The sequence below is a fragment of the Phyllostomus discolor genome, chromosome 7 (assembly GCF_004126475.2).
Source record: "Phyllostomus discolor isolate MPI-MPIP mPhyDis1 chromosome 7, mPhyDis1.pri.v3, whole genome shotgun sequence".
NCBI lineage: Eukaryota > Metazoa > Chordata > Mammalia > Chiroptera > Phyllostomidae > Phyllostomus > Phyllostomus discolor.
In genome coordinates this window covers 67,735,916-67,763,203 of record NC_040909.2, presented here as the reverse complement: position 1 = coordinate 67,763,203, position 27,288 = coordinate 67,735,916, and the positions used below count along the sequence as shown (strand labels likewise).

General features: G+C 37.9%; 1 protein-coding gene and 1 long non-coding RNA gene across 4 annotated transcripts in view; one reads left to right on the top strand and one right to left on the bottom strand.

The window, feature by feature from the left end:
• GXYLT2 (glucoside xylosyltransferase 2) overlaps window positions 1-27,288 on the bottom strand; it is a 204,540-nt gene that overhangs the window by 50,489 nt on the left and 126,763 nt on the right. For all 3 annotated transcript variants that reach the window (XM_028518955.2, XM_036031007.1, XM_036031008.1), the window contains 2 exons: window positions 6,402-6,653; window positions 5,188-5,311 (listed from right to left, as the gene is read on the bottom strand). In XM_028518955.2, coding sequence (XP_028374756.1) covers window positions 5,188-5,311; window positions 6,402-6,653 — 376 coding nt within the window. The remainder of the gene's footprint in view (window positions 1-5,187; window positions 5,312-6,401; window positions 6,654-27,288) is intronic.
• Window positions 23,412-26,576, top strand: LOC118501671. The gene is made up of 2 exons (XR_004904305.1): window positions 23,412-23,442; window positions 26,505-26,576. It is a non-coding gene; the product is annotated as an uncharacterized LOC118501671 (long non-coding RNA).

Genomic DNA, 27,288 nt, shown 5'->3' with positions numbered 1-27,288 from the left:
TTAATGTATTGCTGGATGTGTTTTGCCAATATTTTGTTGAGGATTTTAGCATCAATGTTCATCGGCAATATTGGCCTGTAGTTTTCTATCTTTGTTGTGTCTTTCTCTGTTTTTGGGACTAGGGTGATGCTGGCCTCAATAAAAAGAGTTTGGGAGTCTGCCCTCTTCTTGGACTTTTTGCAATAGTCTAAGAATAATAGGGGTTAGATACTCTGAAATGTTTTGTAAAATTATCCTGTGAAACTGTCCAGTCCATGGCTTTTGTGTGACAGGAGATTTCTGATTACTGCTTCTATTTCAATAGCCGTTATTGGTCTGTTCAGGCTTTGTGCTTCTGCATTCAGTTTTAGAAGATTATGTTATTCTAGAAATTTGTCCATTTCATCTAGGTTTTCAAATTTCTTGGCATATAGTTGTTCATAGTAATTTCTTACAATCCTTTGTATTTCTGTGGTATCAGTTCTAATCTCTCCTCTTTCATTTCTGATTTTATTTATTTGGGTCCTCTCTCTTTTTTTGATGAGTCTAGATAAAGGCTTATTGATTTTGTTTATCTTTTCAGAGAACCAGCTCCTGGATTTATCGATCCTTTAAGTCTCTATGTCATTTAATTATGCTCTGATTTTGGTTATTTCCTTCCTTCTGCTCACTCTGGGTTTGTTTGTTCTTGTTCCTCCAGTTCTTGTAGCTGTAGGGTTAGTTTATTTGAAGTGTTTCCATTTTTGAGGTAGGCCTGAATTGCTCTGAATTTTCCTCTCAGGACTGCCTTCGCTGTGCCCCTAGGTTTTGGACTGTTCTTCATTTTCATTTGTTTTCAGAAACTTTTTGATATCTTTCTTGATCTAATTACTAACCTGATCTAATTACTAACCCAATCATTGTTTAATAGCATGCTATTCAATCTCCATGAATTTGAATGTTTTTGAGTTTTTTCCTTGAGGTAGGTTTGTAGTTTAAGTTCCTTGTGTTCGGAGAAAATGCTTGATATGATTTCAATTTTCTTGAATTTGTTGAGGCTTGTTCTGTAGTCAGCTATATTTTAATAACAATGTATCATACTGGGTAGGTACTAGACCTATCTGGGTGATCACTTCGTATGCTATATAAATGTCTAATATTGATGTTGTACACCTGAAACTCATAGAATATTGTATGTGAACTGCAATATTGAAAAAATAAAATAAAAAAGAAACTCATTAGCTTTATTAACTGGTTGTCTATGGTGTGAAATCCTTTTGTGGTCCTTTCAGGAGTCTTACATTTATTTCCAAAGCTTCTTAACTACTTGCAAAGTACTATATGAACTGACTGTCTCTTACACTTCTGCTTATTTCAAACTCTTGGTGTCTCTAAGATTATGGAATAGATTATGCCTAATTATTTTAACTTCACAGGGAAAAAATTTTGACACTCAGCTACTACACTGTATCAATAGAACAGAGGCTGTTTGTACTTAATAGTTTTTTGTTGTTGCTGTTGTTGTTTAATTTTGTTAATGTCTCATCCTGGAACTGAGCTTTCTCAGCCTCCTCTTCTTCCATTTTCCAGAATGCACCTTGTTCCAGGAAAGGAAATTAATTTTTCAAAGAATATTTACCTTCCTCCAGCTTTGATAGTTTCTTTCTCAATCCCTCACTTGTTTACTTCATAGAATTCATTACATTTTGTGATTCTGAATGACTAGTTGTTATTAGAATAACAACTCTACCTCTTCCAATAAAAGGTAGGTTTCATGAAAATGACACTTTACCTATGCTGTCTGTTGCCATATCCCCAGTGCCTAACCCTATGGCCAGCACAGAGTAGGTGCTAAAAAAATCTGCTGAAAGAATGAGTGATGAAAACCTTATACATTCCTCTACAGATCTTTCTCCTTTCTTCCTTTATTTTCTCTCCACACTTTCCTTTCCTCTCATTTTCCCTGCTATGATCTTTCTCTTCCATCTACTTCCCTCTTTTACTCTATTCTCCTAATGCCATTTATTCAACCAAACAACACTTCTGAGGACCAACTCCATTTAAGGCACTGAACTTTACACTGTGAAAGACAAAGAAGACACAACCTCTTCTCATGAGGACCCTAGAATCTTCATTCTTGTGTTTTATATCAGAGTTAATGAACTTCCCAGAATCCCAAACAACATTTTACCAGTTTCCTAGAATAGTGCTAATACCAAATAATTAAGCCTGTCAAACCCACCCCTGAAAAAAAACCACACTTTTAACTGCCAGTAGCTGGGTGCTTTTGTTGGAGTAAACAATGTTGTTGCACACTCAAGTGCAGAGCTCCGGTAACCACTTGGCTCCAGTAATCTCACAGTATGAGAACAAATCCCTGACAGGACCACTAAAGAGATATGTCCCGTGTGACTGTGTCCCCTTCTCTATGACCCCAATAAAGTCTTCTAACTCCTTAGTATCATATTGAACTTATGGAGTGTGTGTGTGTGTGTATATATATATATATATATATATATATAAAGAAATATATATATATAAATCCTCCATGAATAAATATATAAATATAAATATGAATATATAATCTCCCATGATTATTTCAGCTCTTCTCTCTCCCTATGGGCAGAAACCTACCCTGACTGGATGTCCTGCCTTGTCATCTACACTTGGCTCATTTCATTTCCTTCCCTGCTGACAGCCCATTTTTCTAGAAATTGCTCCAAAGTAGAGACAGAACTAGGTGGTCGTGTTTGAGAAAGAAAAATGCTACAAAAACTTGCTCCTCTTGCCCTGATGGCCAGATTAAGAGTAGTATCACTATCTAAAGAGAACTGATTCAAAGTTAGGCTGGTAATCATTTTATAGGCTGAGACAGGTCCAATCTTTCTCTTTCTCTTGCTCTCCAAAAACTTGAATTAGGAAACACAGGAAATCTATCATCATGGTTTGGCTTGTAAGAGTATTCAACACAACCTCAGGGTTGGACCATGTGCAAACAGAAAATGCTGTCTAAAAATATAAAATAGAGCTATGGCTGGTGTGACTCAGTGGATTGAGTGCTGGCCTGAAAACCAAAGGATTGCTAGTTTGGTTCCCAGTCAGAGCACATGCCCGAGTTTCAGACCAGTTCCCCAGTTCGGGGCACGTGAGAGGTAACCACACATTGATGTTTCTCTCCCTCTCTTTCTCCCTCCCTTTCTCTAAAATAAATAAATAAAATCTTTCAAGAAAATGTTAAGAAAGATAAAATATAGAATCATATGGGTATGGACATAAGTACAATGATGGAGAACAAGATGAATGAAAAAACTCATCTGTGGTCCTTAGCAGCTTCCCATAGCTCATTCTCATAAGGGCTGACATGATCTGATCCCTGTGTTCATGGGTCTTCCCTGGATCCTTACTTAACCTGCCTGAGTGGAGTTTTGTTCCTTGCAACCTAGAGACATTAATTCAAGCACATCTTTCTACATAGAGTTCTCTTTTGTCCCTTGTCAAAGTTATCCTTTCTATAGAATTCTGCTCTTGAACTCAAATTCACCTGGAAAAATGTGAGCTCAGTCTTCTACCCCTTGAAGAAGGTTCCTTAGCTCAACTGCCAAGAGAATGTCCTGTAGGCTGACCTACCTGCATGCCCTCAGTGGGCTTTAGCATCTCCTCCTGAGTCAGCTTATTACCCAGCACTGCAGTTACCATCCCACTGTCCCAAGCTATGCACTCTCTTATTATATCAAGAGTTTTAAAATACTTTTCTAGCTAATGACTTTTAAACACATTTTAAAAGTGATACTATTGGCTACATGAGGTTGTAATAATAACATTCTAGTTATATGCTCCCGTTTTGTGTGCATTTCTTCTCCTGTGGCAACCCAAAGAACCATAACAATAAGCAAGTTTACTTCCTGTGTCAGGGCCAGTCTTTTATCCCCCTCTCCTTGCCAGGGATAAAGATGAAAAAAATCTTTTTTGATTTTAAATATAGTTTGTTCAAGTTTATAGAAAGTGCTCACCTTTCAATGTGATGGATATCACTGGATTTTTGTCTGCCCTTAGTTTCTACGAGATAATAGTTTGTTTATAAAAAGTATCTTTTGTCCTTAGACTATCTCCAGGAGTCTTTTATTTGCAGTCAAGTATTCTAACCAATACATCTACACCTAGAAAAAAAGATGAAATGTGCTAAACAAGAAAAAGCAGAAGGTTCAGACTTGAAAATCTCTATTATTATCAGACTGAAATGGATAGAAACCCCACCAGTGAGTGGCAACATTTTCCCTTTGTCTAATGAATATGTATTGGGTATCTCTCCCAGAAACTCTGTATCAGTGTGCTTTTGTTTCCCCCAGGATTTTATCTTTTATCCTCAAAGACATATGAGATTAAGTTTTATTTCAGGGTTTTGTTAAAGAGAATAAAACTATGTAGTGGGGGCTTCCAGGGTAATTTGCAACCATATGCAAAAGTCTTTAAAAATAAGAGTCTCTACTTCAGAATTTTTTAAAGACAAAGGAAAGAGGCCTGAGTAGATTGGAGTAAAAGTGTTTTTTATCCCCAAAGATATTTTTAAGAAGAATACATGGTTTTGATTTTAATAACTTAAATAAGATTTTAGAAAGAAAAAAGGAAAACAAATTTTGTTAGATTTAGGTGTTGAAATAAAAAGATAGACCAGAATGTTTGCCTCCCTTCTTCCTGAAATTCCACCAGATCTCTGACTTAGTAATATAAGAACTTCTTTTGCTCCAGATGAAAAAAAAAGAGGGATTTGGGAATTTTAGTCCTTATTTTAGTTTTTTTTTTTATCTCTGAACAAGTCACTTTACTGTAAGTGTTCCAAGAATCAATTTCCTTCAATCTATCAATTGTTCAGACTAGGAGGGTCTCATGTCTAGATTATAATGTTTTCATTAAGTTCTGTGCTTCCTGCTAATTTTGACTGTACTTCTTAGAAGAATAGTGTTGACAAAATCTAAAACAGATTCCCCCCAAATGGAGTCCAGTGTTTCATCATTTAATTGGAGGTTTCATCATTTGGCATTTTGCATCAGCAGCACAAGGATCCACCTTCATGAGATCCTAGGGGTGCATGAAATGTTGCACCTCCCAGCACAAGGTTGGGGAACACAGGAATAGGTCAAGCTTCCTTAATAGCAGATCTGGCTGGAATGTGCTTGCTGGGGTGAGGTGAGCATACTCTCATACAAATGACATTCTGGAAAAGTAGCCTACCTGGATTGAAGTAAAAAATAATATTTAATAAATCCTGGTCTCCCCATGTGATGACATTCTTGTACTTCTGGTACAGAGGATACAACATGTCCTCCCAAGCTAAGCCTGTTGGAATCACGCTATTCTGGAAAAGAGAAAACTGTCAGAGCAGCAGAAGCAAAGAAATCCATCTTGTCTGCTGAGAAACAACATAGAAGGACCGATACTCTCTATCCAAAAAAGCAAATAGAGGAGGGGTCCTGCTGAGTTCAAGGCATATGACAAAGCAAATCTAGTGCTGTAGATTGTAGCATTTTAAATGTACACATGAATACTACATGGATCAGGAACTGGAAGTTAAGCCATAATTTCTATTTAGAAAACAATGTCCCAAATTGACACTCATTTTTTAAGAGTTTTAATTTTGCCTCTGAAGTGGAGGAATAACAGAATTATGGCATCTTAACAAAAAACATCCTTGTCTTGTCTTAAAATAATCATTTAGTTTAAAAATAAAAGCAACACATTCACAAAATAAATATTCCAACAGCATACAAAAATCTAAAATACAGTAAAATTACTCTTCCTCCATCCTCCTGCATTCCCATTCCCACTCCCCCTAAAATTATCCACAATTAACAATTAATTGTGTTAGATATTTTTATGAAAAATTACAAGGCATAAAAGGGATAACACTCTACAATATTATGCTTTGTTGTATTTTAATTTTTTCACTTAGTATTTTTTGTGATCATATTTATCTCACTTATAGATTTACTTACTTCTTTTTAATAAAAGGATAATTTTTTGGACTGATTCTCTACTAATGTTCATTTAAGTTCTTTTCAATTGTTTTCTAGGATAAAAAATGAGGCCATGTACGGCTTTGTACAGATAACTCTGTGTACTTATGTAAATATGTCCCTATGGTAATTTCAAGAACTTTGGATGGTTCCCCATGGTTATTGAAGCATGAATACACACAGCATTCAAACATTATGGAATTCAGAAGTGCAACATAATAGTCCTGAATAGTACATCTGCTGAAGCTTTAAATTCAAAAACCACTTGGGCTTTTCCTGAGCAAATATTCCATAACTTTCCAAACACTTTTTTCTTCCCTGGCTCCTAACATCATTGCCTGTAAGTCATCTACTTACAACATTAGTACACTGATACTCTAGAAAAGACAAAATTCCAATTTTTAAACAAGTAAATACAAAACACCTCCTTACCTTGAATTGGGCAGTTCTTATACGAGTTAAATTCATTAGCATGACTCCTGAATTAATTCCTGTAGAGCCATAGAAAGGGTGTTGAGCAAAGCGGCTGTACCAGCCAATTTTAGGGATTTCATGCTCTGGGGCCATGGCTGCAAGCTGGGTAGAATTAAACTGCCTCAGAAATTTCCAGATGTCATCAACAGGTCTCAGAAAGAGAACATCAGTGTCCACATAGAGAAGTGAGTCCACATCCTTTAAAATCACCTTTGTGTGTATTGGGGAAGGAGAGGAGGAAGAAAACAAGACATAAATGAAGGAAGTTATTTCAACAATGCCACCAATTTCATTAATTAATGTTGAATTTTAGAAAGGGCACCACTCTTAGCTCCTCTTCTCCATCTCCTTTAACTTGAGTGATGAGTGTCAATCAAGGGTAGAGACTCAAAGGAAGATAAATCTTGATCTAGACTGGTCCAATTTTAGGACCCTGAACTATCTTTGATACGAGATGAACTTTCAAAGGAATGAAAACACCAGAATTTACTATGGCTCTATGTTCCTCCATCCTTCAATAAAGCCATCTGTTTTTCTCTCTTAGGATTTTTTTGGGGTTGTTTTTTGTTTCTTTGGAACAGTGAGGTCTGACATTAGACAGTTTGAAGTGGACAATCTCAAAACTAGCTCATGTCAGGCTTTGGAATAAATACTCTGTCTCTGGATCCATTAGTTCTGTATCTTTTTGAAATGATGTATTGAGCTAAGATTTAGACTTGGGAATAGGCAAAGCAAGTCATTGGCCAGGTTTGTTTAAAGATTGAAGAATGGGGGAAAAAAGAAAAGAAAGATTTAAAAAATGCATAAAGATCAAAGAATGACAAACTTTTCCTCTAAAGGGCCAGAGAGTAAATATTTTAGGCTCTCTTGAAATCACTGAACTCTGCCATTGTAGCATGAAAACAGCCATCAATGATGTATAAACAAATGAACATGGCTGTATTCTAAAAACTTTATTCAGGGACACTAAAATTTGAATTTCATATAATTTTTAAATTTCACATAGTCTTTTTTTGAATTTTTCAACTATTTGAAAGTAAAAGCCATTCCTGGCTCATAGGCTGTGATTTGTCAATGTCATTTAAGCAAACCACTTAAGTAAATGAGTTCTGTGCTAACTGCTTAGCCCTGGGATTCAAGACTACAAAGCTTTAGTTAATAATAATGTTATTCACCTTATTTTGCCATTGTTTCCTAAATTTAGGAGTAAATTAAAACCAAGGATTTTAGTCCTTCTGGATCCCTGGCCTAACATCATTATAACACCATAACAACTACTTGTTACGGACAGAATGTCTGTGTCTTTCCAAAATTCACATGTTAAAGCCTAATCACTCAGTGTGATGGTTTTGGATGTGGGACCACTTTGGACAGTAATTAGGATTAGATAAAGTTATGAGGGTAGAGCCCTTGTGATAGAATCATGCCCTTAAAAGAGACACCAGAGACCTAGCTGTTCCAATAAAAAAACTGAGACAGATAGATGGCTTTATCAGAGAATGGAAGAACACAGAGCTACTGTAATTTGCTGATGTTTTCACTCCTTTGAAAGTTCTACCTTTACCAGAAAGCTTGCTCTCTCTCTCTCCACCACCTGAGGATACAAGAAGAAGACAGCCTTCTGTTAGCAAAGTAAAGGGCTTTAAACAGAACATGACCGTGCTGGCACCCAGATTTCAGACTTTCAACTTCCAGAACTATGAAAACTAAATTTGTGCTGTCTAAGCCATTCAGTCTATGCTATTTTGATATGATAAGCTGACTAAGACAACATTCCATTGCCAATATTTAAAATTGATGAACATTGTACTATACGAAGCATGTATCACAGAAGTTTCATTTTTTAATAATTATTGTTTAAATAATCTCAAAGCTTACAGGACTTATCTTTCTCACCTACTAGAGGAATAAATTTTACAAACCAATAAAATAAAAAAAAGCCATCATCTACCATTTTACAAAAGATTATCTTGACATCCATTTTAACAAATTGAAAGTCTTAATTTCACAGTTAGGATAAATATTTTATTTTATTTTTTTGCTTTTGTTGAGAATATGTTTTCTTTTTTAACTATATTTTATTGATTATGCTATTACAGTTTATACAATTTCTTCCCTTTTATCCCCCCTCTGCCCTGCACACCCCCATCCTCCAGCATTCCTCGCCACTTAGCTCATGTTCATGGGTTGTATATATAAGTTCTTTGAGTTCTCTGTTTCCTATACCATTTTCATCTCTCCCTATCTATTTATGTCTACCAATTATGCTTCTTCTTCTCTGTGCCTTTTCCCCCCTATTCCTCCTTTCCCCCTCCCCACTGAAATCTTTCCATGTGTTGTCCAATTCTCTGATTCTGTTCCTCTTCTAGTTGTTTGCTTAGGTTTTTTTTTTTATTGTTAGTCTTCTCTTTTAGGTTCATTTTTTCATAGTTGTGAGCTTGTTGTCACTTTACTATTCATATTTTTATTTTCTTTTTCTTAGATAAGTCCCTTTAATATTTCATATAATAATGTCTTGGTGATGATGAACTCCTTTAACTTGACCTTATCTGGGAAGCACTTTTTCTCACCTTCCATTCTAAATGGTAGCCTTGCTGGATAGAGTAATCTTGGATGTAGGTCCTTGCCTTTGATGACTTTGAATACTTCTTTCCAGCCTCTTATTGCCTGCAAGGTTTCTTTTGAGAAATCAGCTGATAGTCTTATGGGTACTCCTTTGTAGGTAACTCTCTCTTTTCCTCTTGCTGCTTTCAGAGATTCTGTCTTTATCTTTAATTTTGGGTAAATAATGATGATGTGTCTTGGTATGTTCCTCCTTGGGTCCAACTTCTTTGGGACCCTCTGGGCTTCTTGGACTTCCTGGAAGTCCATTTCCTTTGCCAGACTGGGGAAGTTTTCTTTCATTATTTGTTCAAATAAGTTTTTAATTTCTTGCTGTTTGTCTTCTCCTTTGGCAACCCTATAATTTGGATACTAGAATGTTTAAAGTTGCCCAGTGGTTCCTAAGCCTCTCTTCATTTATTTGGATTCTTGTTTCTTCATTTTGTTCTGGTTGGATATTTCTTTCTTTCTTTTGTTCCAAATTGTTGCTTTCAGTCCTGGCTTCCTTCCCGTCACTGCTGGTTCCCTGAATATTTTGTTTTATTTCACTTTGGGCATCCTTCATTTGTTTTTTCATTTTTTTGACCCAGCTCAATCAGTTCTGTGAGCATTTTGATTACCAGGGCTTTAAACTCTCCATCAGATAGGCTGGCTATCTTCTCATCCCTTAGCTCTCTTTCTGAGGTTTTGCTCTGTTCTTTCATTTGGGCTGTATTTCTTTGTCTTGGGGCACCAGTAAGTTGTAAGAAGGCAGGTCCTTAGGTTTTCACCAGGGCAGGGCAATTCTACTTGCTGGGCTGGGGCACTACCTGTGGGGGTTGGACTAGAGAGTGAACAATGCAGCTCACCTGCTCAGCTCTAGCACACTTCCCAGTGAACTCTTGTGTGAGACTGGAAGTTTCTCCCACCAGGTCAACTGCCCTAGTCCACAGTCAGTTCTGAGTCTCAGTTTCTGGTTCAGCCAGCCCCATACAGTCTGCCGCCTCACCAATGTTTCTCTCAGCCAGCCCCGCCTGCATGGCCTGCCACCTCATGGCAGGTTCTTACTGGTCTTGTTCTGGTTGACTGTTTCCTTAATTCCTTGGTTGTTGGAGCTCCATGCAGTTTGATTTTCTAGGACTTCTGGTTGTTCATTGATTTTAGATTTGTTGTTATCCTCCTTTTGGTTGTGTGAGGACAGGAAGGGTTTCTCCCTATGTTCCAGCCTCCATTTTGGCTGGAACTAGGATAAATACTTTAAATTAAACACACAAAATGTTAAAAAAATTCCTTACATTATCCTTACTATTTCCTCTTATTTTGCCATGGAAAAGTAAAAACGTTGGCATAGATTAGCTTTAGTCTACTGGTTTTTTTCTAAATCACAACTTCTGAATATTGTGGAGGAAAGGCAAACTCTACAAAAGTTCTAATAAATGCATGTTATAATACTAATATGAATAACATGTAAATACAGTTATTATGGCTTGTATGCCCAAGAACATCCCAAGGACTCAACATCCTGACAATTTTATTTTAGTAGTAAGGAAAACTAAAGTATAGAAAAGTCCTCTACTCAAATTCATGTGTCAAATAATGGTAATTAATGCTGGATTTTGGCTTATAGCAAGTTATAGCAAGATAAACTCACCTCCTAGAATATGTTTAAGGGAATAAAAGACTGCACAGTATTACAATAAATGCTAATTTAGAAATTCTGAATCATAGAGGAAAAGAAAATTATTTCAACCCAGGTGAATAGAACAAATTTGCCCTCACACTGAATATCTAATAATGCCTAAATAAAAGCATATAATCCTAATGATTTAATCAATCAAAGGATATGCAGGCATCTACCACTTAACTTCATTGAGTTTTTCTATTTATTTTTATTTATTTTAAGTATATTTTATTGATTATGCTATTACAGTTGTCCCATTTTTCTCTACCCTTTATTCCCCTCTGCCCTGCACTGTGCCTCCCTCCAGCATTTCACCACTTAGTTTATGTCCATGGGTCATACATATAAGTTCTTTGTCTTCTCCATTTTCTATACTACTCTTATCTACCCCCTGTCAATTTTGTACTTACAAATAATGCTTCTTATTTCCTGTACATTTTCCCCCATTCTCTTCCTCCTCCGTCCCTGCTGATAACCGTCCATGTGATCACCATTTCTGTGATTCTGTTCCTGTTCTAGTTGCTTGCTTAGTTTGTTTTTTGTTTTTGTTTCTCAGGTTCACTGATAGTTGATATTTGTGAGTTTGTTGTCATTTTACTGTTCATAGTTTTGATCTTAGGTAAGTTCCACTAACATTTCATATAATAGAAGATTTGAAGATGACAGCGAGATAGGTGGGAGCAGAGTCCACTTCCCCCTGTGCAGGTGTAGAACACCTAGCCAATCTTCTGAGGAGCAGAGTGAATGACCAACAGTACCGAGCATATATAAAGGTTAGAGGCCAAAACTGTAGAGGACATTAAAAAATCAGACAGTAAGGAGATTGCTTTGGGATAATAAGGTCCCTGGAAAAGTGAAGGGACCAGGGAAGCTGCATCCCCACGCCCAGTGCCCACTGGGACTGCTGCAGGATTCTTGGGAGACAGCCAGGTCAACAGCTCCCTCCCCTGCCAGACAGGGAGGTTTGAGCAGCACCAGGATGAACCTGGATGCTTGAAGTCACTGGGGGGAATAAGGACGAAGTAGCAAACACACAGGGGTGGTGTGCACCCACAGAGACTGTGGATGCAGGCTGGGAAGCGTTAGGCTGTGTTAGACCCTGACCAGATAGTCCCCCAGTCTGGGCTGTATGAGAGGCCAAGTGCTTGTTTGGAGCGTCACACTTAAACAGGAGGAATCTTTCAAAAAGGGAAAAAAGAGGCACTCAGTGGCTCTCTAGGGAATTCTCCTGCAGCAGCTGCTTGGCCTCCCCCTGCAGCACTCATGCAGCCTCCACAGCCTTGGCTGTGGGCCTGCCTCTTCTGCTAGGACTGTGGCTGTACCCCTACCCTATCCCTGGCCACAGCAGCAGAGGAGCCCAATCACACCCACAATACGCGTGGTGCACCACTGACCCAGCCACCCTCCATCCCACCATAGCTACCACTGTAGCAGCAGAGGCCAGCACACTGACACTGCTGCCCTGGGACTAAGCTCCCACTGCAGCACCGGAAGCCACACATTCATACACAAAGCTCCGGCGAAAACACATGCCCTAACCCGTGGTCCAGCAGCCCAGCAGCTGCATTCCGGCCACAGCAGTGGAGGCTGGGTGCTCACCCTCACAGCCCTGAGGATGGTGCAGTCCTGACCCCACCACCCAGAGGCACCATGCGCCCGACCCCACCACCCAGTCCACAGCCACAAAGGATACACCTTGGTGTGCTGCTGCAGCTATGGTGGCCCCCTGCCATGCACAGCTGACTGGCTCACTCAGAGGAAGGTGGAGAAGCCCCTGAGCAAAGGAGAGGAACAGGGCTCAGGGAGTCAGCAATCCCCAGAAAATACTTAATTCAGTGGTGGAGCCGAACTACCCTGAAGAGACTCTGAGAGTCCCTAGCATCTAGGACAGCAAAGAGCGAGAATGTGGTATGAGAGTTGCCTCTAAATGGAGCACATGAAGGACAGCACAACTAGTGGACTGAAAGTGTAGTCCAGGTGCAGAAGAGCACTAGAGGCCAGGCAGTGAGCTGAGGAACTGGGCTGGAAGCTGGGCAACTACTAAGAAGAGGGCAGCTCAGACCTGGTCCCCATCCCTGTACAACCACAGGAAAGGAGAAAAGTGAAACCAATCCCCCCCTCAGCCTGCTACACCCAGGAAGACCAGCAGAACTAGCTAGCATGGCTGATTTAAAGACAGCAGGAGGCTTTCTTCTTCTTCTCTTCTTCCTCCTCCTCTTCTTTTTTTAAGTTTGTGTAATTTTTTAAAGATTTTATTTATTTATTTTTAGAGAGGGAAGGGAAGGAGAAAGAGAAAGAGAGAAACATCTATGTGCGGTTGCTGGGAGCCGTGGCCTGAAACCTAGGCATATGCCCTAACTGGGAATTGAACCTGCGATGCCAGGTTCGCAGCCCATGCTCAATCCACTGAGCTATGCCAGCCAGAGCTCCTCCTCCTCTTCTTCTTCTTCTTCCTCTTCTTTTCTTCTTCTTCTTCTTCTTTTCTTCTTCTTCTTCCTCTTCTTCTTCCTCCTCCTCCTCCTCCTCTTCCTCCTCCTCCTCTTCTTCCTCTTCCTCCTCTTCCTCCTCCTCCTCCTCCCCCCTCCCTCCCTCCCTTCTTTCCTTTGTCTCTCTCTCTCTCTTTTTTTCTTTCAAAATTCCCACAAGTGAGACAATAAAACCCAGAACTATGAAAGGGCCAGAGTTAGTCCCAAAGAAGGGTCATCCCAAAAACTGAGACAGTGAGAGAAAGTTCACTTTGCTATTTCAGAGAATTTGCAAATTATTGTACATTTATATTATTATTAATTTTTCATTATTTTTACATCTTTTATTTTGTTAGTATTCTTTTATTTCTCTTCATTCTGTCTAGTCTTCTTTGCTTTGTTTGTTAAATTGCATTGTTTGATTTTCCTTGTTCTCTCTTTTATGGTGTATTTTTAATTTTCCTTCTTTCATTTCACTTGTGTTCCAAAAGCACACTACTCTAGGTCAAGTACTTCCTATTCTTGTTATTCAGATCACATAATTCTGTCATATGATTGTTGCTCCATTACTATTACAAATAATTGTTGTTTCATACAATTGTAAATACTACATAGCACCCTTCCCAGATCTTAGTTCACTTCACTGTTTCTGGAACTTTATTACTGTTGTGAATAACTCTCTTCTCTCACACACTACACCTATCTTCTATCTTTACTCTCACTTTATATCATAATCAGACCTCCCAGAAGCTGACTGCTTTCTAGAACCAACTCACAATCCCTTTCCCCCTCCAAACAGAGTCTTATTTTTTCCATCCTTTCTAAAAAGTGGCTAGTTAGGTGAAATATCATGATTAACACTACACATATCCAAATGATCTCCTATGTCTTCTATACAGGTTGGTACTTTAAACAACATAGAACACTCCTGTTGTCTTAATTCATTTTGCCTCCCCCTCCAACTGATAACAAAAAAGAGTAGGTGGGAGCTGTGTACAACAATATACCTACTGGAAGAGGAAACCCACCAACAAAGGAACCACCAACAGATAACAATGGAAGAGGATGAAGGAGGGAGTGGAAACCACACTCACATACACCCAGGACCAATCTGGAAATACAACTAAATGGTAGAGAAATTATACAGAACAAACAACTAAACAGTACAAGAGAGAAGCCTCAAAACCGGGGACAGACAGAAGAACCAGCTTCAAAACAACCTGCCCACACCTGTACAACTGAATAGAAGATGTAAGGGAAGGGGTGACCCTCAGCTGACCAGCTGGAGGGAAGGAGTCCACCAAAGAATGACCCAACAACAATCAAAACCCCAATACATCCAGAGAGCTGACATAAATGACATCCTAAGAGCAGTAAGTTCAGGAGATCAAGGAGACTGCACACTGAATCTCACAGGTCTCATACCATATAAGTTCACACCACAAAACTAGGGAGCCAGACAGATCAAATTAAGAATCAGGCTAACAAGAAAAGTCTCACAAACAATGGGAAGACAAAAAACAAAAGGAATAGAGGAAGTCTCATTAAGAATGCTAAATGAAATAGAGGCAACTCAACTATCAGTTATTGAGTTCAAAGCAATGGTTACAAGGAAGCTCAGTGAGCTCACTGAGAACTACCAAAACCTACAGAGAAACTACAATGAACTCACTGCAAATTATATCAACATGAACAAGGAAATAGAAACTATCAACAAGGGCCAAGAGGAAATGAAGAATATAATTTCTGAATTGAAGAACACAGTAGAAGGAATAAAAAGCTGGTTAGATGAAGCATAGGAGGAAAACAGCGAGCTGAAGAACAAGGTATAAAAAACACCCTGAAAGAGCAAGAAAAGGAAAAGATACTTGTAAAGAATGAAGAAGGGTAAGAGAAATGCAAGACCGCCTGAAATGGAATAACATCCATAAAAGAGGGATACGAGAAGGAGAAGAAGAAGATCAAGGGATAGAAAAGCTGTTTGAAGAAGTAATAATGGAACATTTCCCTAATTTGAGGAGAGAAAATGTCAACAAATCCAGGAAACACAGAGAGTCCCAATCAAGAGGAACTCAAAGAGGCCCACTTTAAGACATATCACAATTAAAATGACAAAACTCCAGGACAAAGAAAGAATCTTAAAGGCAGCAAGATAGAAACAGGAAGTAATGTACAATAAAGTACTGATAAGGCTAGCAGCTGACTTCTCAATGGAAATGCTACAAGATAGAAGAGAATGACAAGAAATATTCCAACTAATGAAAACCAAGGCCTGCAATCCAGGCTACTCTATCAAGCATGGCTCTCAATTAAGATGTAAGGCCAAATAAAGAGCATGCCAGACAAAAAAAGCCTCAAAAAATACTCATAGGCCAAACCACCTCTGGAAGACATGCTAAAGGGTCTGGTTTAAGAACATGAAAAAAAAGAGTAAGAGAGAGACGACAACATGTATGAAAAAATAGCAATGAATAAGTTCCTATAATAATAATAATGTTAAATGTAATTGAATTAAATACTCCAATCAAAAGACATAAAATAGCTGAATGGATAAAAAATCATAACCCACACATATGCTTCCTACAGGAGACCCTCCTTAGAACAAAAGACATACACAGACTGAAAGTGCGGGGCTGAAAACAAATATTCCAAGCAAATGGACAGAAAGAAAAAGCTGGGGTAGCAATACTCATCAGACAAAATAGACTTCCAAAAAAGGGCCATACAAAGAAACCCAGAAGGTCAAATATTTATAGTACTTAAGGGGAGAATCCATCAACAAGACATAAACATTGCCAATATATATACAGCCAACATAGCAGCACCCAAACACATAAAGGAAATCATGGGGGACTTCAAGAAAGATATTGACAGAAACACAATTATACTAGGGGATTTCAACACTCCACTGACAAAAATGGATAGATCTTCCAAACAAAATATCAACAAAGATATTGTGACATTAACAATGTCCTAGATCAAATGGACTTAACTGATATATATATAGAGCCTTTCATCTTAAATAAGCAAAATACACATTCTTTTCAAATTAACAAGGAACATCTTCAAAGATAGAACATATGATAGGACACAAAACAAGCTTCAGAAAATTCAAGAAAATTGAAATCATACCAAGCATTTTCTTTGACCACAAGGGACTAAATCTAGAAACCAACCTCAAGGAAAAAATTCAAAAACACTCAAACTCATGGAGATTGGATAGCATGCTATTAAACAATGAATGGGTCAAGAATGAGATCAAAGAAGAAATCAAAAAGTTTCTGGAAACAAATGAAAGTGAACCCACAACAATCCAAAACTTAATGGGACACAGTGAAGGCAGTCCTGTGAAGGAAATTCATAGTGATACAGACCTACCTAAAAAAGATAGAAACATTTCAAATAAACAACCTAACACTATACCTACAAGAACTCAAAGAACAACAACAAAGACAGCCCAGAGCAAGTAGAAGGAAGGAAATAGCCAAGATCAGAACAGAATTAAATGACACAGGAACTAAAAGCACAATTCTAAGGATCAGTAAATCCTGGAGCTAGTTCTTTGAAAAGAGAAACAAAATTGACAAGCCTTTAGGCAGACTCATCAAGAAAAAAAGAGAGAGGACCCAAATAAGCACAATCAGAAATGAAAGAGGACAGATTCCAACTGATACCACAGAAATACAAAGGATTGTAAGAAATTACTACAAAGAACTGTATGCTAAGAAAGTTTTGAAAATCTACCTTAAATGGACAAAGTTTTAGAAAAATATAATCTTCCAAATGGAATGAAGAAAGAGCAGAAAGCCTGAACAGACCAATAACAGCTGACAAAATTGAAACAGTAATAAAAAACTCCCAGCATATGAAAGCCCTAGACCAGATGGTTTCACAGGAGAATTCTACAGAGCATTTAAGGAAGAGCTAGCCCCTATGCTTCACAGACTATTCCAAAAAATCCAAGAAGACGGAAGATTCCCAGACTTTTTATGAAGCCAGCATCATCCTAATCCCAAAAGCAGATGAAGACACAACAAAGAAAGAAAACTTCAGGCCAATATTCCTGATGAACATGGATGCTAAAATCCTCAACAAAGTATTGGCAAACTATATCCAGCAATACATTAAAAAGATCATAAGTCATGATCAACTCGATTCATACTAGGGATGCATGGAAGGTACAATATTCATGAATCAATAAACATAATACATCACTAAACAAAATGAAAGACAAAAATCACACGATCATATCAACAGATGCAGAAAAAGCGCTTGATAAGGCACAGCGCCTATTTCTGATGAAAATACTCAGCAAAGTGGCAATAGAGGGAGCATTCTTCCACCTAATAAGGCCACATAATAGAGACCTACAGCCAACATCATACTCAATGGGCAGAAATTATGACTTTTCCACTAATGTCAGGAGCAAGACAAGTTGGTTCACTTTTACCACTTCCATTTGACATAGTATTGGAAGTCCTAGCCTTAGCCATCAGAGAGTAAAAAGAAATAAAAGGCATTCAAATTGGAAAACAGGAAACAAAACTGTCATTATTTGCAGTTGACGTGATAGTGTACATAGAAAATTGTATAGGCTCCACCAAAAAACTGCTTGACATAATAAAGTAATTTGGCAAAACAGGGAGTCAATATTCAGAAATCGAAGGCAGTTTTGTATACCAGCAATGAAATATCAGAAACAGAAATCAGGGAAAAAAATCCCATTTGTTATAGCAACAAGAATAATAAAGTACATAGGAACAAACCTAATTGAGGAGGTAAAAGACCTGTACTTAGAAAACTATACAACACTGAAGAAAGAAATTGAGGAAGACACAAACAAACAGAAACATATGCCATGTTCATGGATCAGAAAAATTAACATCATCAAAATGTTCACACTACCCAGAGAAATTTATAGAATCAACACAATACCTGTTCAAGTACCAGTGACATATTTCACAGATATAGAACAAACACTTCAAAAATTTATATGGAACCATAAATGACCCTGAATAGCTGCTGTAATTTTGAGAAAGAAAAACAAAGTAAGAGGGATCACAATACCTGATACCAAATTGTATTACAAGGCCACTGTAATCAAAACAACCTGGTACTGGCATAAAAACAGACACATGGACCAATGGAACAGAATAAAGAGCCTAGAAATAAACCCAAGTCTCTATGGTCAATTAATATTTAACAAAGGGGAAGAAGCATAAAATAGGGCGAAAATAGCCTCTTCAACAAATGGTGTTGGGAGATCCTGACAGGTACATGCCAAAAAAATGAAACTTGATCCCCAACTTACACCATACAAAAAAACAAATTCAAGGTGGATAAAAGACTTAAATATAAGTTGTGGCACCATAAAAGTCCTTTAGGAGTACATAGGCAGGAAAATCTCAGATATTCCCAGATATTCCACACAACAATATTTTCAGTGGTATGTCCCCTAGAGCAAGGACATAAAGGAAAGGATAAACAAATGAGATCTCATCAAAATAAAAAGCTTCTGCACACTAAAGAAAACAGCATTAAAATAGAAAGAGAAGCAACTATATGGGAAAACATATTTGCCAATGATACCTCAGACAAGGGTTTGATCTCCAAAATATATAAAGAACTCACATGACTCCACTCCAGGAATACAAAAAAAAAAAAAAAAATTAAAAGATGGGCAAAAGACTTGAACAGACCCTTCTCCAAGGAGGACATACAGAGGGTCCAGAGACATATGAAAAGATGCTCAGTATTGCTAGCCATCAGAGAGATACAAATTAATACCATAATGAGATGCCACTTCACACCAGTCAGAATATCCATCATAAACAAATCAACAAACAAGTTTTGGAGAGGATGTGGAGAAAAGGGAACCCTAGTACACTGTTGGTGGGATTACAGACTGGTGCAGCCTCTGTGGAAAACAGTATGGAATTCCCTCAGAAAACTAAACATGGAACTGCCTTTTGACCTGGCAATTCCACTGCTAGGATCATATCCTGAGAACACTGAAACAGCAGTCCAAAAGAACCTATGCACCACAATGTTCATAGCAGCACAATTCACAATAGGCAAGTGCTGGAAGTAACCTAAATGCCCACCAGTTAACGCATGGATCAAAAACTATGGCACATTTACAGAAAGGAATTTCATGCAGCAGGGAGAAAGGAGGAACTCCTGCCCTTTGCAACAGCATTGATGGACCTGGAGAGCATTGTACTAAGTGAAATAAGCCAGACAGTGAAAGACAAATACCATATGATCTCACCTTTCAGTGGAACCTAATGAACAAAACAAACAAGCAAGGAAAATATAGCCAAAGACATTGAAATTGGGAATAAGCTGACAGTACCCAGAAGGGAGAGGGGAGGGATAATGGGGGTAAAGGCTGAAGGGTTTACAGGAACAATTATAAAGGACAATTGTACAATAACAAGGGAAGTGAAAACAGGGGAGGGAGGAAAGGCAGGAAACTGTACTTGAACAACAATAAAAATCAAAAGTATTTTTAAAAAATAAATAACATAAAATTACAAACTCCACCATCAGTGAAACCATCAGATACTTGAAACCATCAGTCCATTTTCCTGATGTTTTTCTCCTGCTTATATACTGTATAATCTATATATTTATCTTGTTATTATTTGACTCTCTCCTGAAGCCAGAGATTTTTTTGTCTGTCTCAGTTTCTGCTGGTCACATCTGGCACCTAGTGGACCCTCCGTAAATGTTTATTTTATGAATGAACTGAGAATGCCTAGGTTGCCTGAGGCCAAGCAACAGCAGATTTTCCTTGGTAGGATGCAAGCTGTTTTTGCCAGAGCTCTAAATTTTTCAGAAGGAAAGGGAAATTCAGATATTTTTTGTCAAATTTCCAGTTTTAAAAAAATGTTTGAAACTAATTCAAATTTTTGAAATTGGCTCTGTGTTTTAAAAAAGCATCTATGGGATGAATTTTACCCATAGGCCCTAGTTTGCAACCTCTAGTTTAGGTTGAACTGGCCTTGCAATCTGAACTGAAGACTTGCAAGTGTTCCAAAAGCAGTAGCCATAAATTTATTGATAAGTTTTTCTTCCTTGTCTCTCAGTTCTAGTCCACAAAGTGTCTATCCCGAATCAAGTATCAAGAGATATTTGACTCAGAGCTATGGTTCTGGAGATCAGTGATGTAGAGGGACTTCCACCTGTGAGCATTAAGATCTGGGGCATGTGTGGTGGCTCTAAGAGAATCAGCACTGCTGTTCAAGTGTCCCTCAGAGTTCATCATTTGTCTTCCAGACTCACGTCACCTCCTGGTCACATCCCAAGCCAGCCTACCAGGGTAAGACTGGCAGGAAATTGTGAACTAAAATGATTTGGTAGACTCAGACCCTCTAAATTTTACCTTTTTGTAGGCCAACATCCAAAATCTGATCATACCTGTGATGGTGAAGCAGAGGGGGAAAAGAGACCTTTTCACGTTGCTGGGCAAAGCTTAAGTTGGTTCATTTCAACAGAATTAGTTGGAAATATTTTTCAAATTTACAAGTGTATGTATTCTTTAACTAAGGAATTATGTTTTAGTGAATCTATCCTAAAGATACATTCATGTGTGTTTGAAATAAATTAATAAAAGGTTTTTCATTGTGACACAGTAATAAAAAAGCCTGAAAAAAACCTAAGTGCACTAGAGTAGATGACTAGATAAATTTGTAGGTCCACACAATGGAATACTATACAGGAATAAAAAATAATAAATAAAATCTTTATGTACAGTATAGAAAATCCTTCTACATTTATTGTTTTATTTTAAAAAATTGAAAAGTGGGCTGATGACATTATGTATGCTATATTATCATTTGTAGCATAAAAGAAGGAATTATATATGCATAGCTATTTATTTTTATATGCAAAAATATCTCTAGCTCAACTCAGAGCAATTCAGTAACATTTGTTACCTCTATAGAAGGGACCTGGCAACAGAAGGACAAAGAATAATAACTTTTCAAGCAATTTACTTTAATATACTTTTATTTTTTAACCATGTAAATATTTACTAAGTTAAAAAGAAAAAGAAATGCCATATTATGTGTTTAGGAATTTCCCTAAAAAGACACCCATTGAAGTGTTGTTAATAATAATAAAAAAGAGGAGCAATATTCTTGTCACATAATAGAATATTGGTCAAATAAAAATTTTATACCATTTAACATTGTTCTGATTTTATAAATTTCTGGTAAAACTTGTTTGTCTATTTCTTTAATGATTAAAGTTATTGCCTATTGCTTCTTGATGGAATGCCTCCACCCTTCAGATCTTTCAGCTTTCCTTTTTAAAGACTTTCAAGTTTTTTTTTTCTTCTTTTTTGTTTTAACAAGAGGTGGTAACCCGCATTTAATTTATTGAAGAAGGTAATGATAACTTTACCAGTAAGAATGATTTAAAGCCAAGAAAATACTTAAAATGATCAGTTACAGCCAAGATGCAGGTGTAGACAGATACACTTTGCTTCTTTGCACAACCAAAAGAAGAACAACAACCAGTTTAAAAACAAAAAACAACCAGAACTGCCAGAAAATCAAACTGTATGGACATCTGACAACCAAGGAGTTAAATAAGAAACATTCATCTAGACTTGTAGGAGGGGCAGAGAGAACACACAGCAAGGTGACAGATAAGTCCCACATTCATACATGGATAAGACAGGAGAAACAACTGGGTAGCAAGACAGAAAACACAACCCAGAGATCCAGCATGAGAAACTAAAGCCTCAAAAACCTCTAGCTATAAAAACCTATGAGGCTTTCGGTGGCAGGAGAACCTCCCAGCCTCACAAGAGAGTTTGTTGGAGACACCCACAGGGTCTTGGAACAAACACAGCCCCCATCCAGGAATCAGCATCAGAAGGGCCCAATTTGTTTATGGGTAGCAGGGGAAGTGACTCAATGTAGGGCGAGAGCCAAGCAAGAAGCATTGTTCCCTCCCAGATGCCTCCCCCACATACACCATCAGAACACAATGAGGTGGGTTGTCCTACCATGTGAACACCTAAGGCTCTGCCTGTTACAACATAACAGGCCACCCAGACACAGAAATATGGTCCAACTGAAAGAACAGATTAAAACTCCACAAAAAGAACTAAGCAAGGAGGTGATAGCCAACCTATCAGGGACAGAGTTCAAAACAGTGGTAATCAGGATGCTCACAGAAGTAATCGAGTATGGATGCAAACAGAGGACAAAGTCAAGACTATGCCAAGTAAAATAAACAAAAATGTACAGGGAACCAACAGTGAGAGGAAGGAAACCGGGACTCAGATAAAAAATTTGGAGAAGGAAGAAATAAACATTCAACCAGAACAGAATGAAGAAACAAGAATTCAAAAATATGGGGAGAGCCTTAAGAACCTCTGGGACAACTTTAAATGTTCCAACATCTGAATCATAGGGGTGCCAGAAGGAGAAGAGTAAGAGCAAGAAAATGAAAACTTATTTGAAAACATAATGAAGGTAAACTTCCCTAATCTGGCAAAGGAAATAGACTTTTAGAAAGTTCAGAGAGCTGTAAGAGTGTCAAAGAATTTGGGCCCAGTGAAAAACACACCAAATCACATCATAATTATATTACCCAAGATTAAGATAAGGAGATAATCTTTTTAAAATATATATTTTATTGATTATGGTATTACAGTTGTCCAATTGCACCCCCATTTATTCCCCTCTGCTCTGCACTCCCCTTCCCACTAGCATTCCCCCTCCCGCATCTATTGTGCACCTACTATTTATACTTCTTATTCCCTATACCTTTTCCCCCATTCTGCCCCTTACCCTCCCCGCTGATAACCCTCCATGTGATCTCCATTTCTGTGATTCTGTTCCTTTTCTACTTATTTGCTTAGTTTGTTTTTGTTTTTGGTTTTTAGATTCCGCTGTTCATACTTTTGAATTTGTTGTTCTCATTTTACTGTTCTAAGTTTTTGGATCTTCTTTTTCTTAGATAAATCCCTTGAAAATTACATATAATCAGGGCTTGGTGGTAATGAAGTCTTTTAAACTGACACAGGTAAGGAGAGAAGCTTGAAAGCAGCAAGAGAACAGGAGACAGTTACATACAAAGGAGTTGCCATAAGACTATCAGCTGATTTCTCAAAAGAAAGCTTGCAGGCAAGAAGGGGCTAGAAAGAATTATTTGAAGTCAAGACAGGCAAGCACCTACATCCAAGATTACTCTATCCAGCAAAGCTATCATTTGAAATGGAAGGGTAGATAAAGAGCTTCCCAGATAAGGTCAAGTTAAATGACCTCATCATCACCCAGCCTTTATTACTTGAAACGATTTTTTAAAATTATTTCTTTTTTTTTTAAAGATTTTATTTATTTATTTTTAGGGATGGAAGGAAGGGAGAGAGAGAGAGACAGAGAGAGAGGGAGAGAGAGAGAAACATCAATGTGCGGTTGCTGGGGTTATGGCCTGCAACCCAGGAATGTCCCCTGGCTGGGAATTCAACCTGGGACACATTGGTTCCCAGCCCGCACTCAATCCACTAAGCTACGCCAGCCAGGGCTTTTTTTAAAAATTTTTTTTTCAATTTTATTTATTTATTTTTAGAGAGGGAAGGGAGGGAGAAAGAGAGAGAGAGAGAAACATCAATGTGCGGTTGCTGGGGGTTATGGCCTGCAACCCAGGCATGTGCCCTGACTGGGAATCAAACCTGCGACACTTTGGTTCCTAGTCTGTGCTCAGTCCACTGAGCTACACCAGCCAGGGCTTAAAATTATTTCATTGTTGTTCAATTAGTTCTCTGAATTTACCCCCGACCACTGTCCCCAGCCCCAACCAAACCTCCCTCCCTCCCTTGCTTCCACCACCCCTAGAGTTTGTCCATGTGTTCTTTGTAGTTGTTCCTGAAAATCATTCCCTCTATTGACTATGAAATTCATAATCAGTGGGCTAAAACTTAGAGCTTTGCCACTAAAGAGAAGGATAATGACTTTCACCAGCCCTATTCAACATAGTATTGGAAGTCCTATCCACAGCAATCAGACAAGAAAAAGAAATAAAAGGCATGCAAATTGAAAAGAAGGAAGCAAAGCTGTCATTGTTTGCAAATGACATGATAGTATACACAGAAAATCATACAGACTCCACCAGACAACTACTCAACCTAATGACTGAATTTTGCAAAACAGCAGGATAGAAAGTCAGTATTCATTAATCAAAGAAATTTTTGTATATCAACAATGAAATATCAGAAATAGGTATCAGGGGGAAAAATCCCATTTGATATAGCAATGAGAAAAATAAAGTACCTAGGAATAAACCTAATCAAGGAAGTAAAAGGCCTGTAGTAAGAAAACTATACAACACTGAAGAAAAAAATTAAGGAAGCCACAAACAAATGCAAGCATATACCATGCTCATGGACTGGGATAATTAACATTATCAAAATGTCCATATTATGCAAAGCAATTTATATATTCAGTGCAATCCCTATTAAAGTACCAATGACATATTTCACAGATATAGAACAAACACTTCAAAAATTTATATGGAACAATTAACAACCCAGAATAGCTGGAGCAATTTTTAGAAAAAAAAAGTAGGACGGATCAAAATACCTGATATCAAACTGTATTACAAGGCCACTGTAATCAAAACAACCTGGTACTAGCATAAGAACAGACACATGGACCAATGGAACACAATAGAGAGCCCAGAAATAAACCCGTCTCTATGACTAATTAATATTTGACAAAGGGGAAGAAGCATAATATGGAACAAAAATGTCAGCTACAACAAATGGTGTTCAGAGATCCTGAAAGATACATGCAAAAAAGTGAAACTCAATCACCAACTTACACCATACAAAAAAATAAATTCAAGGTGGAGAAAACACTTAAATATAAGTCAGACACCATAAAAGTCCTAGAGGAAAACATCAGCAGGAGAATCTCAGATATCCCACATAGCAATATCTTCACTGATATATCCTGTCAAGCAAGGGACATAAAAAGGAAAGCATAAACAAATGGGACTTCATCAAATAAAAAGCTTCTGCATAGCTAAAGAAAAACAGCATTAAAATGAAAAGAGAACCAACTATCTGGGAAAACACATTTGCCAATGATACCTCAGACAAGGGTTTGATCTCCAAAATACATGAGGAACTCACACAACTGCACTCCAGGAAGACAAACAAATAAGTTTAAAAAATGGGCAAAAGACTTGAACAGACATTTCTGCAAGGAGGATATCCAGAGGGCCCAGAGGCATCTGAAAGATGTTCAGCATATCTAGCCATCAGAGATATACAAATTAAAACCACAATGAGATACCACCTCACACCAGTCAGAATGGCCATCATAAACAAATCAACAAACAAGTTTTGGAGAGGATGTGGAGAAAAGGGAATCCTAGTACACTGTTGGCAGGGATGCAGACTGGTGCAGCCTCTATGGAAAACAGTACATTATTTCCTCAGAAAACTAAACATGGAATTGCCTTTTGACCTGGCAATTCCACTGCTAGGATGATATCCTAGGAACCCTGAAACAGCAATCCAAAAGAACCTATGCACCACAATGTTCATAGCAGCACAATTTACAATAGGCAAGTGCTAGAAGTAACCTAAGGTCAACCAGTTAATGAGTGGATCAAAGAACTAGGGTACATTTACACAATGCAATAAATACACAGCAGAGAGAAAGGAGCTCCTACTCTTTGTGACAGCATGGATAGAACTGGAGAGCTTTATGCTAAGTGAAGTAAGTCAGGTGGTGGGGACAAATACCATGTGATCTCACCTTTAAGTGGAACCTAATCAAAAAAAGAAAAAAGTAAGCAAAATATAACCAGAGACATTGAAATTAAGAACAATTTGACAGTAACCAGAAGGGGAGGTAGGAGGGAATAATGGGGGGAATGATTTTCAGGAACAACTACAAAGGACACATGGACAAACTCTAGGGGTGGTGGAAGCAAGGGAGGGGGGAGATTTGGTTGGGGCTGGGGACAGTGGTGGGGGGTAAATTCAGAGAACTAATTGAACAACAATGAAATAATTTAAAAAAATCGTTTCAAGTAATAAAGGCTGGGTGATGATGAGGTCATTTAACTTGACCTTATCTGGGAAGCTCTTTATCTACCCTTCCATTTCAAATGATAGCTTTGCTGGATAGAGTAATCTTGGATGTAGGTGCTTGCCTGTCTTGACTTCAAATAATTCTTTCTAGCCCCTTCTTGCCTGCAAGCTTTCTTTTGAGAAATCAGCTGATAGTCTTATGGCAACTCCTTTGTATGTAACTGTCTCCTGTTCTCTTGCTGCTTTCAAGCTTCTCTCCTTACCTGTGTCAGTTTAAAAGACTTCATTACCACCAAGCCCTGATTATATGTAATTTTCAAGGGATTTATCTAAGAAAAAGAAGATCCAAAAACTTAGAACAGTAAAATGAGAACAACAAATTCAAAAGTATGAACAGCGGAATCTAAAAACCAAAAACAAAAACAAACTAAGCAAATAAGTAGAAAAGGAACAGAATCACAGAAATGGAGATCACATGGAGGGTTATCAGCGGGGAGGGTAAGGGCAGAATGGGGGAAAAGGTATAGGGAATAAGAAGTATAAATAGTAGGTGCACAATAGATGCGGGAGGGGGAATGCTAGTGGGAAGGGGAGTGCAGAGCAGAGGGGAATAAATGGGGGTGCAATTGGACAACTGTAATACCATAATCAATAAAATATATATTTTAAAAAGATTATCTCCTTATCTTTAATCTTGGGTAATATAATTATGATGTGATTTGGTGTGTTTTTCACTGGGCCCAAATTCTTTGACACTCTTACAGCTCTCTGAACTTTCTAAAGTCTATTTCCTTTGCCAGATTAGGGAAGTTTACCTTCATTATGTTTTCAAATAAGTTTTCATTTTCTTGCTCTTACTCTTCTCCTTCTGGCACCCCTATGATTCAGATGTTGGAACATTTAAAGTTGTCCCAGAGGTTCTTAAGGCTCTCCCCATATTTTTGAATTCTTGTTTCTTCATTCTGTTCTGGTTGAATGTTTATTTCTTCCTTCTCCAAATTTTTTATCTGAGTCCCGGTTTCCTTCCTCTCACTGTTGGTTCCCTGTACATTTTTG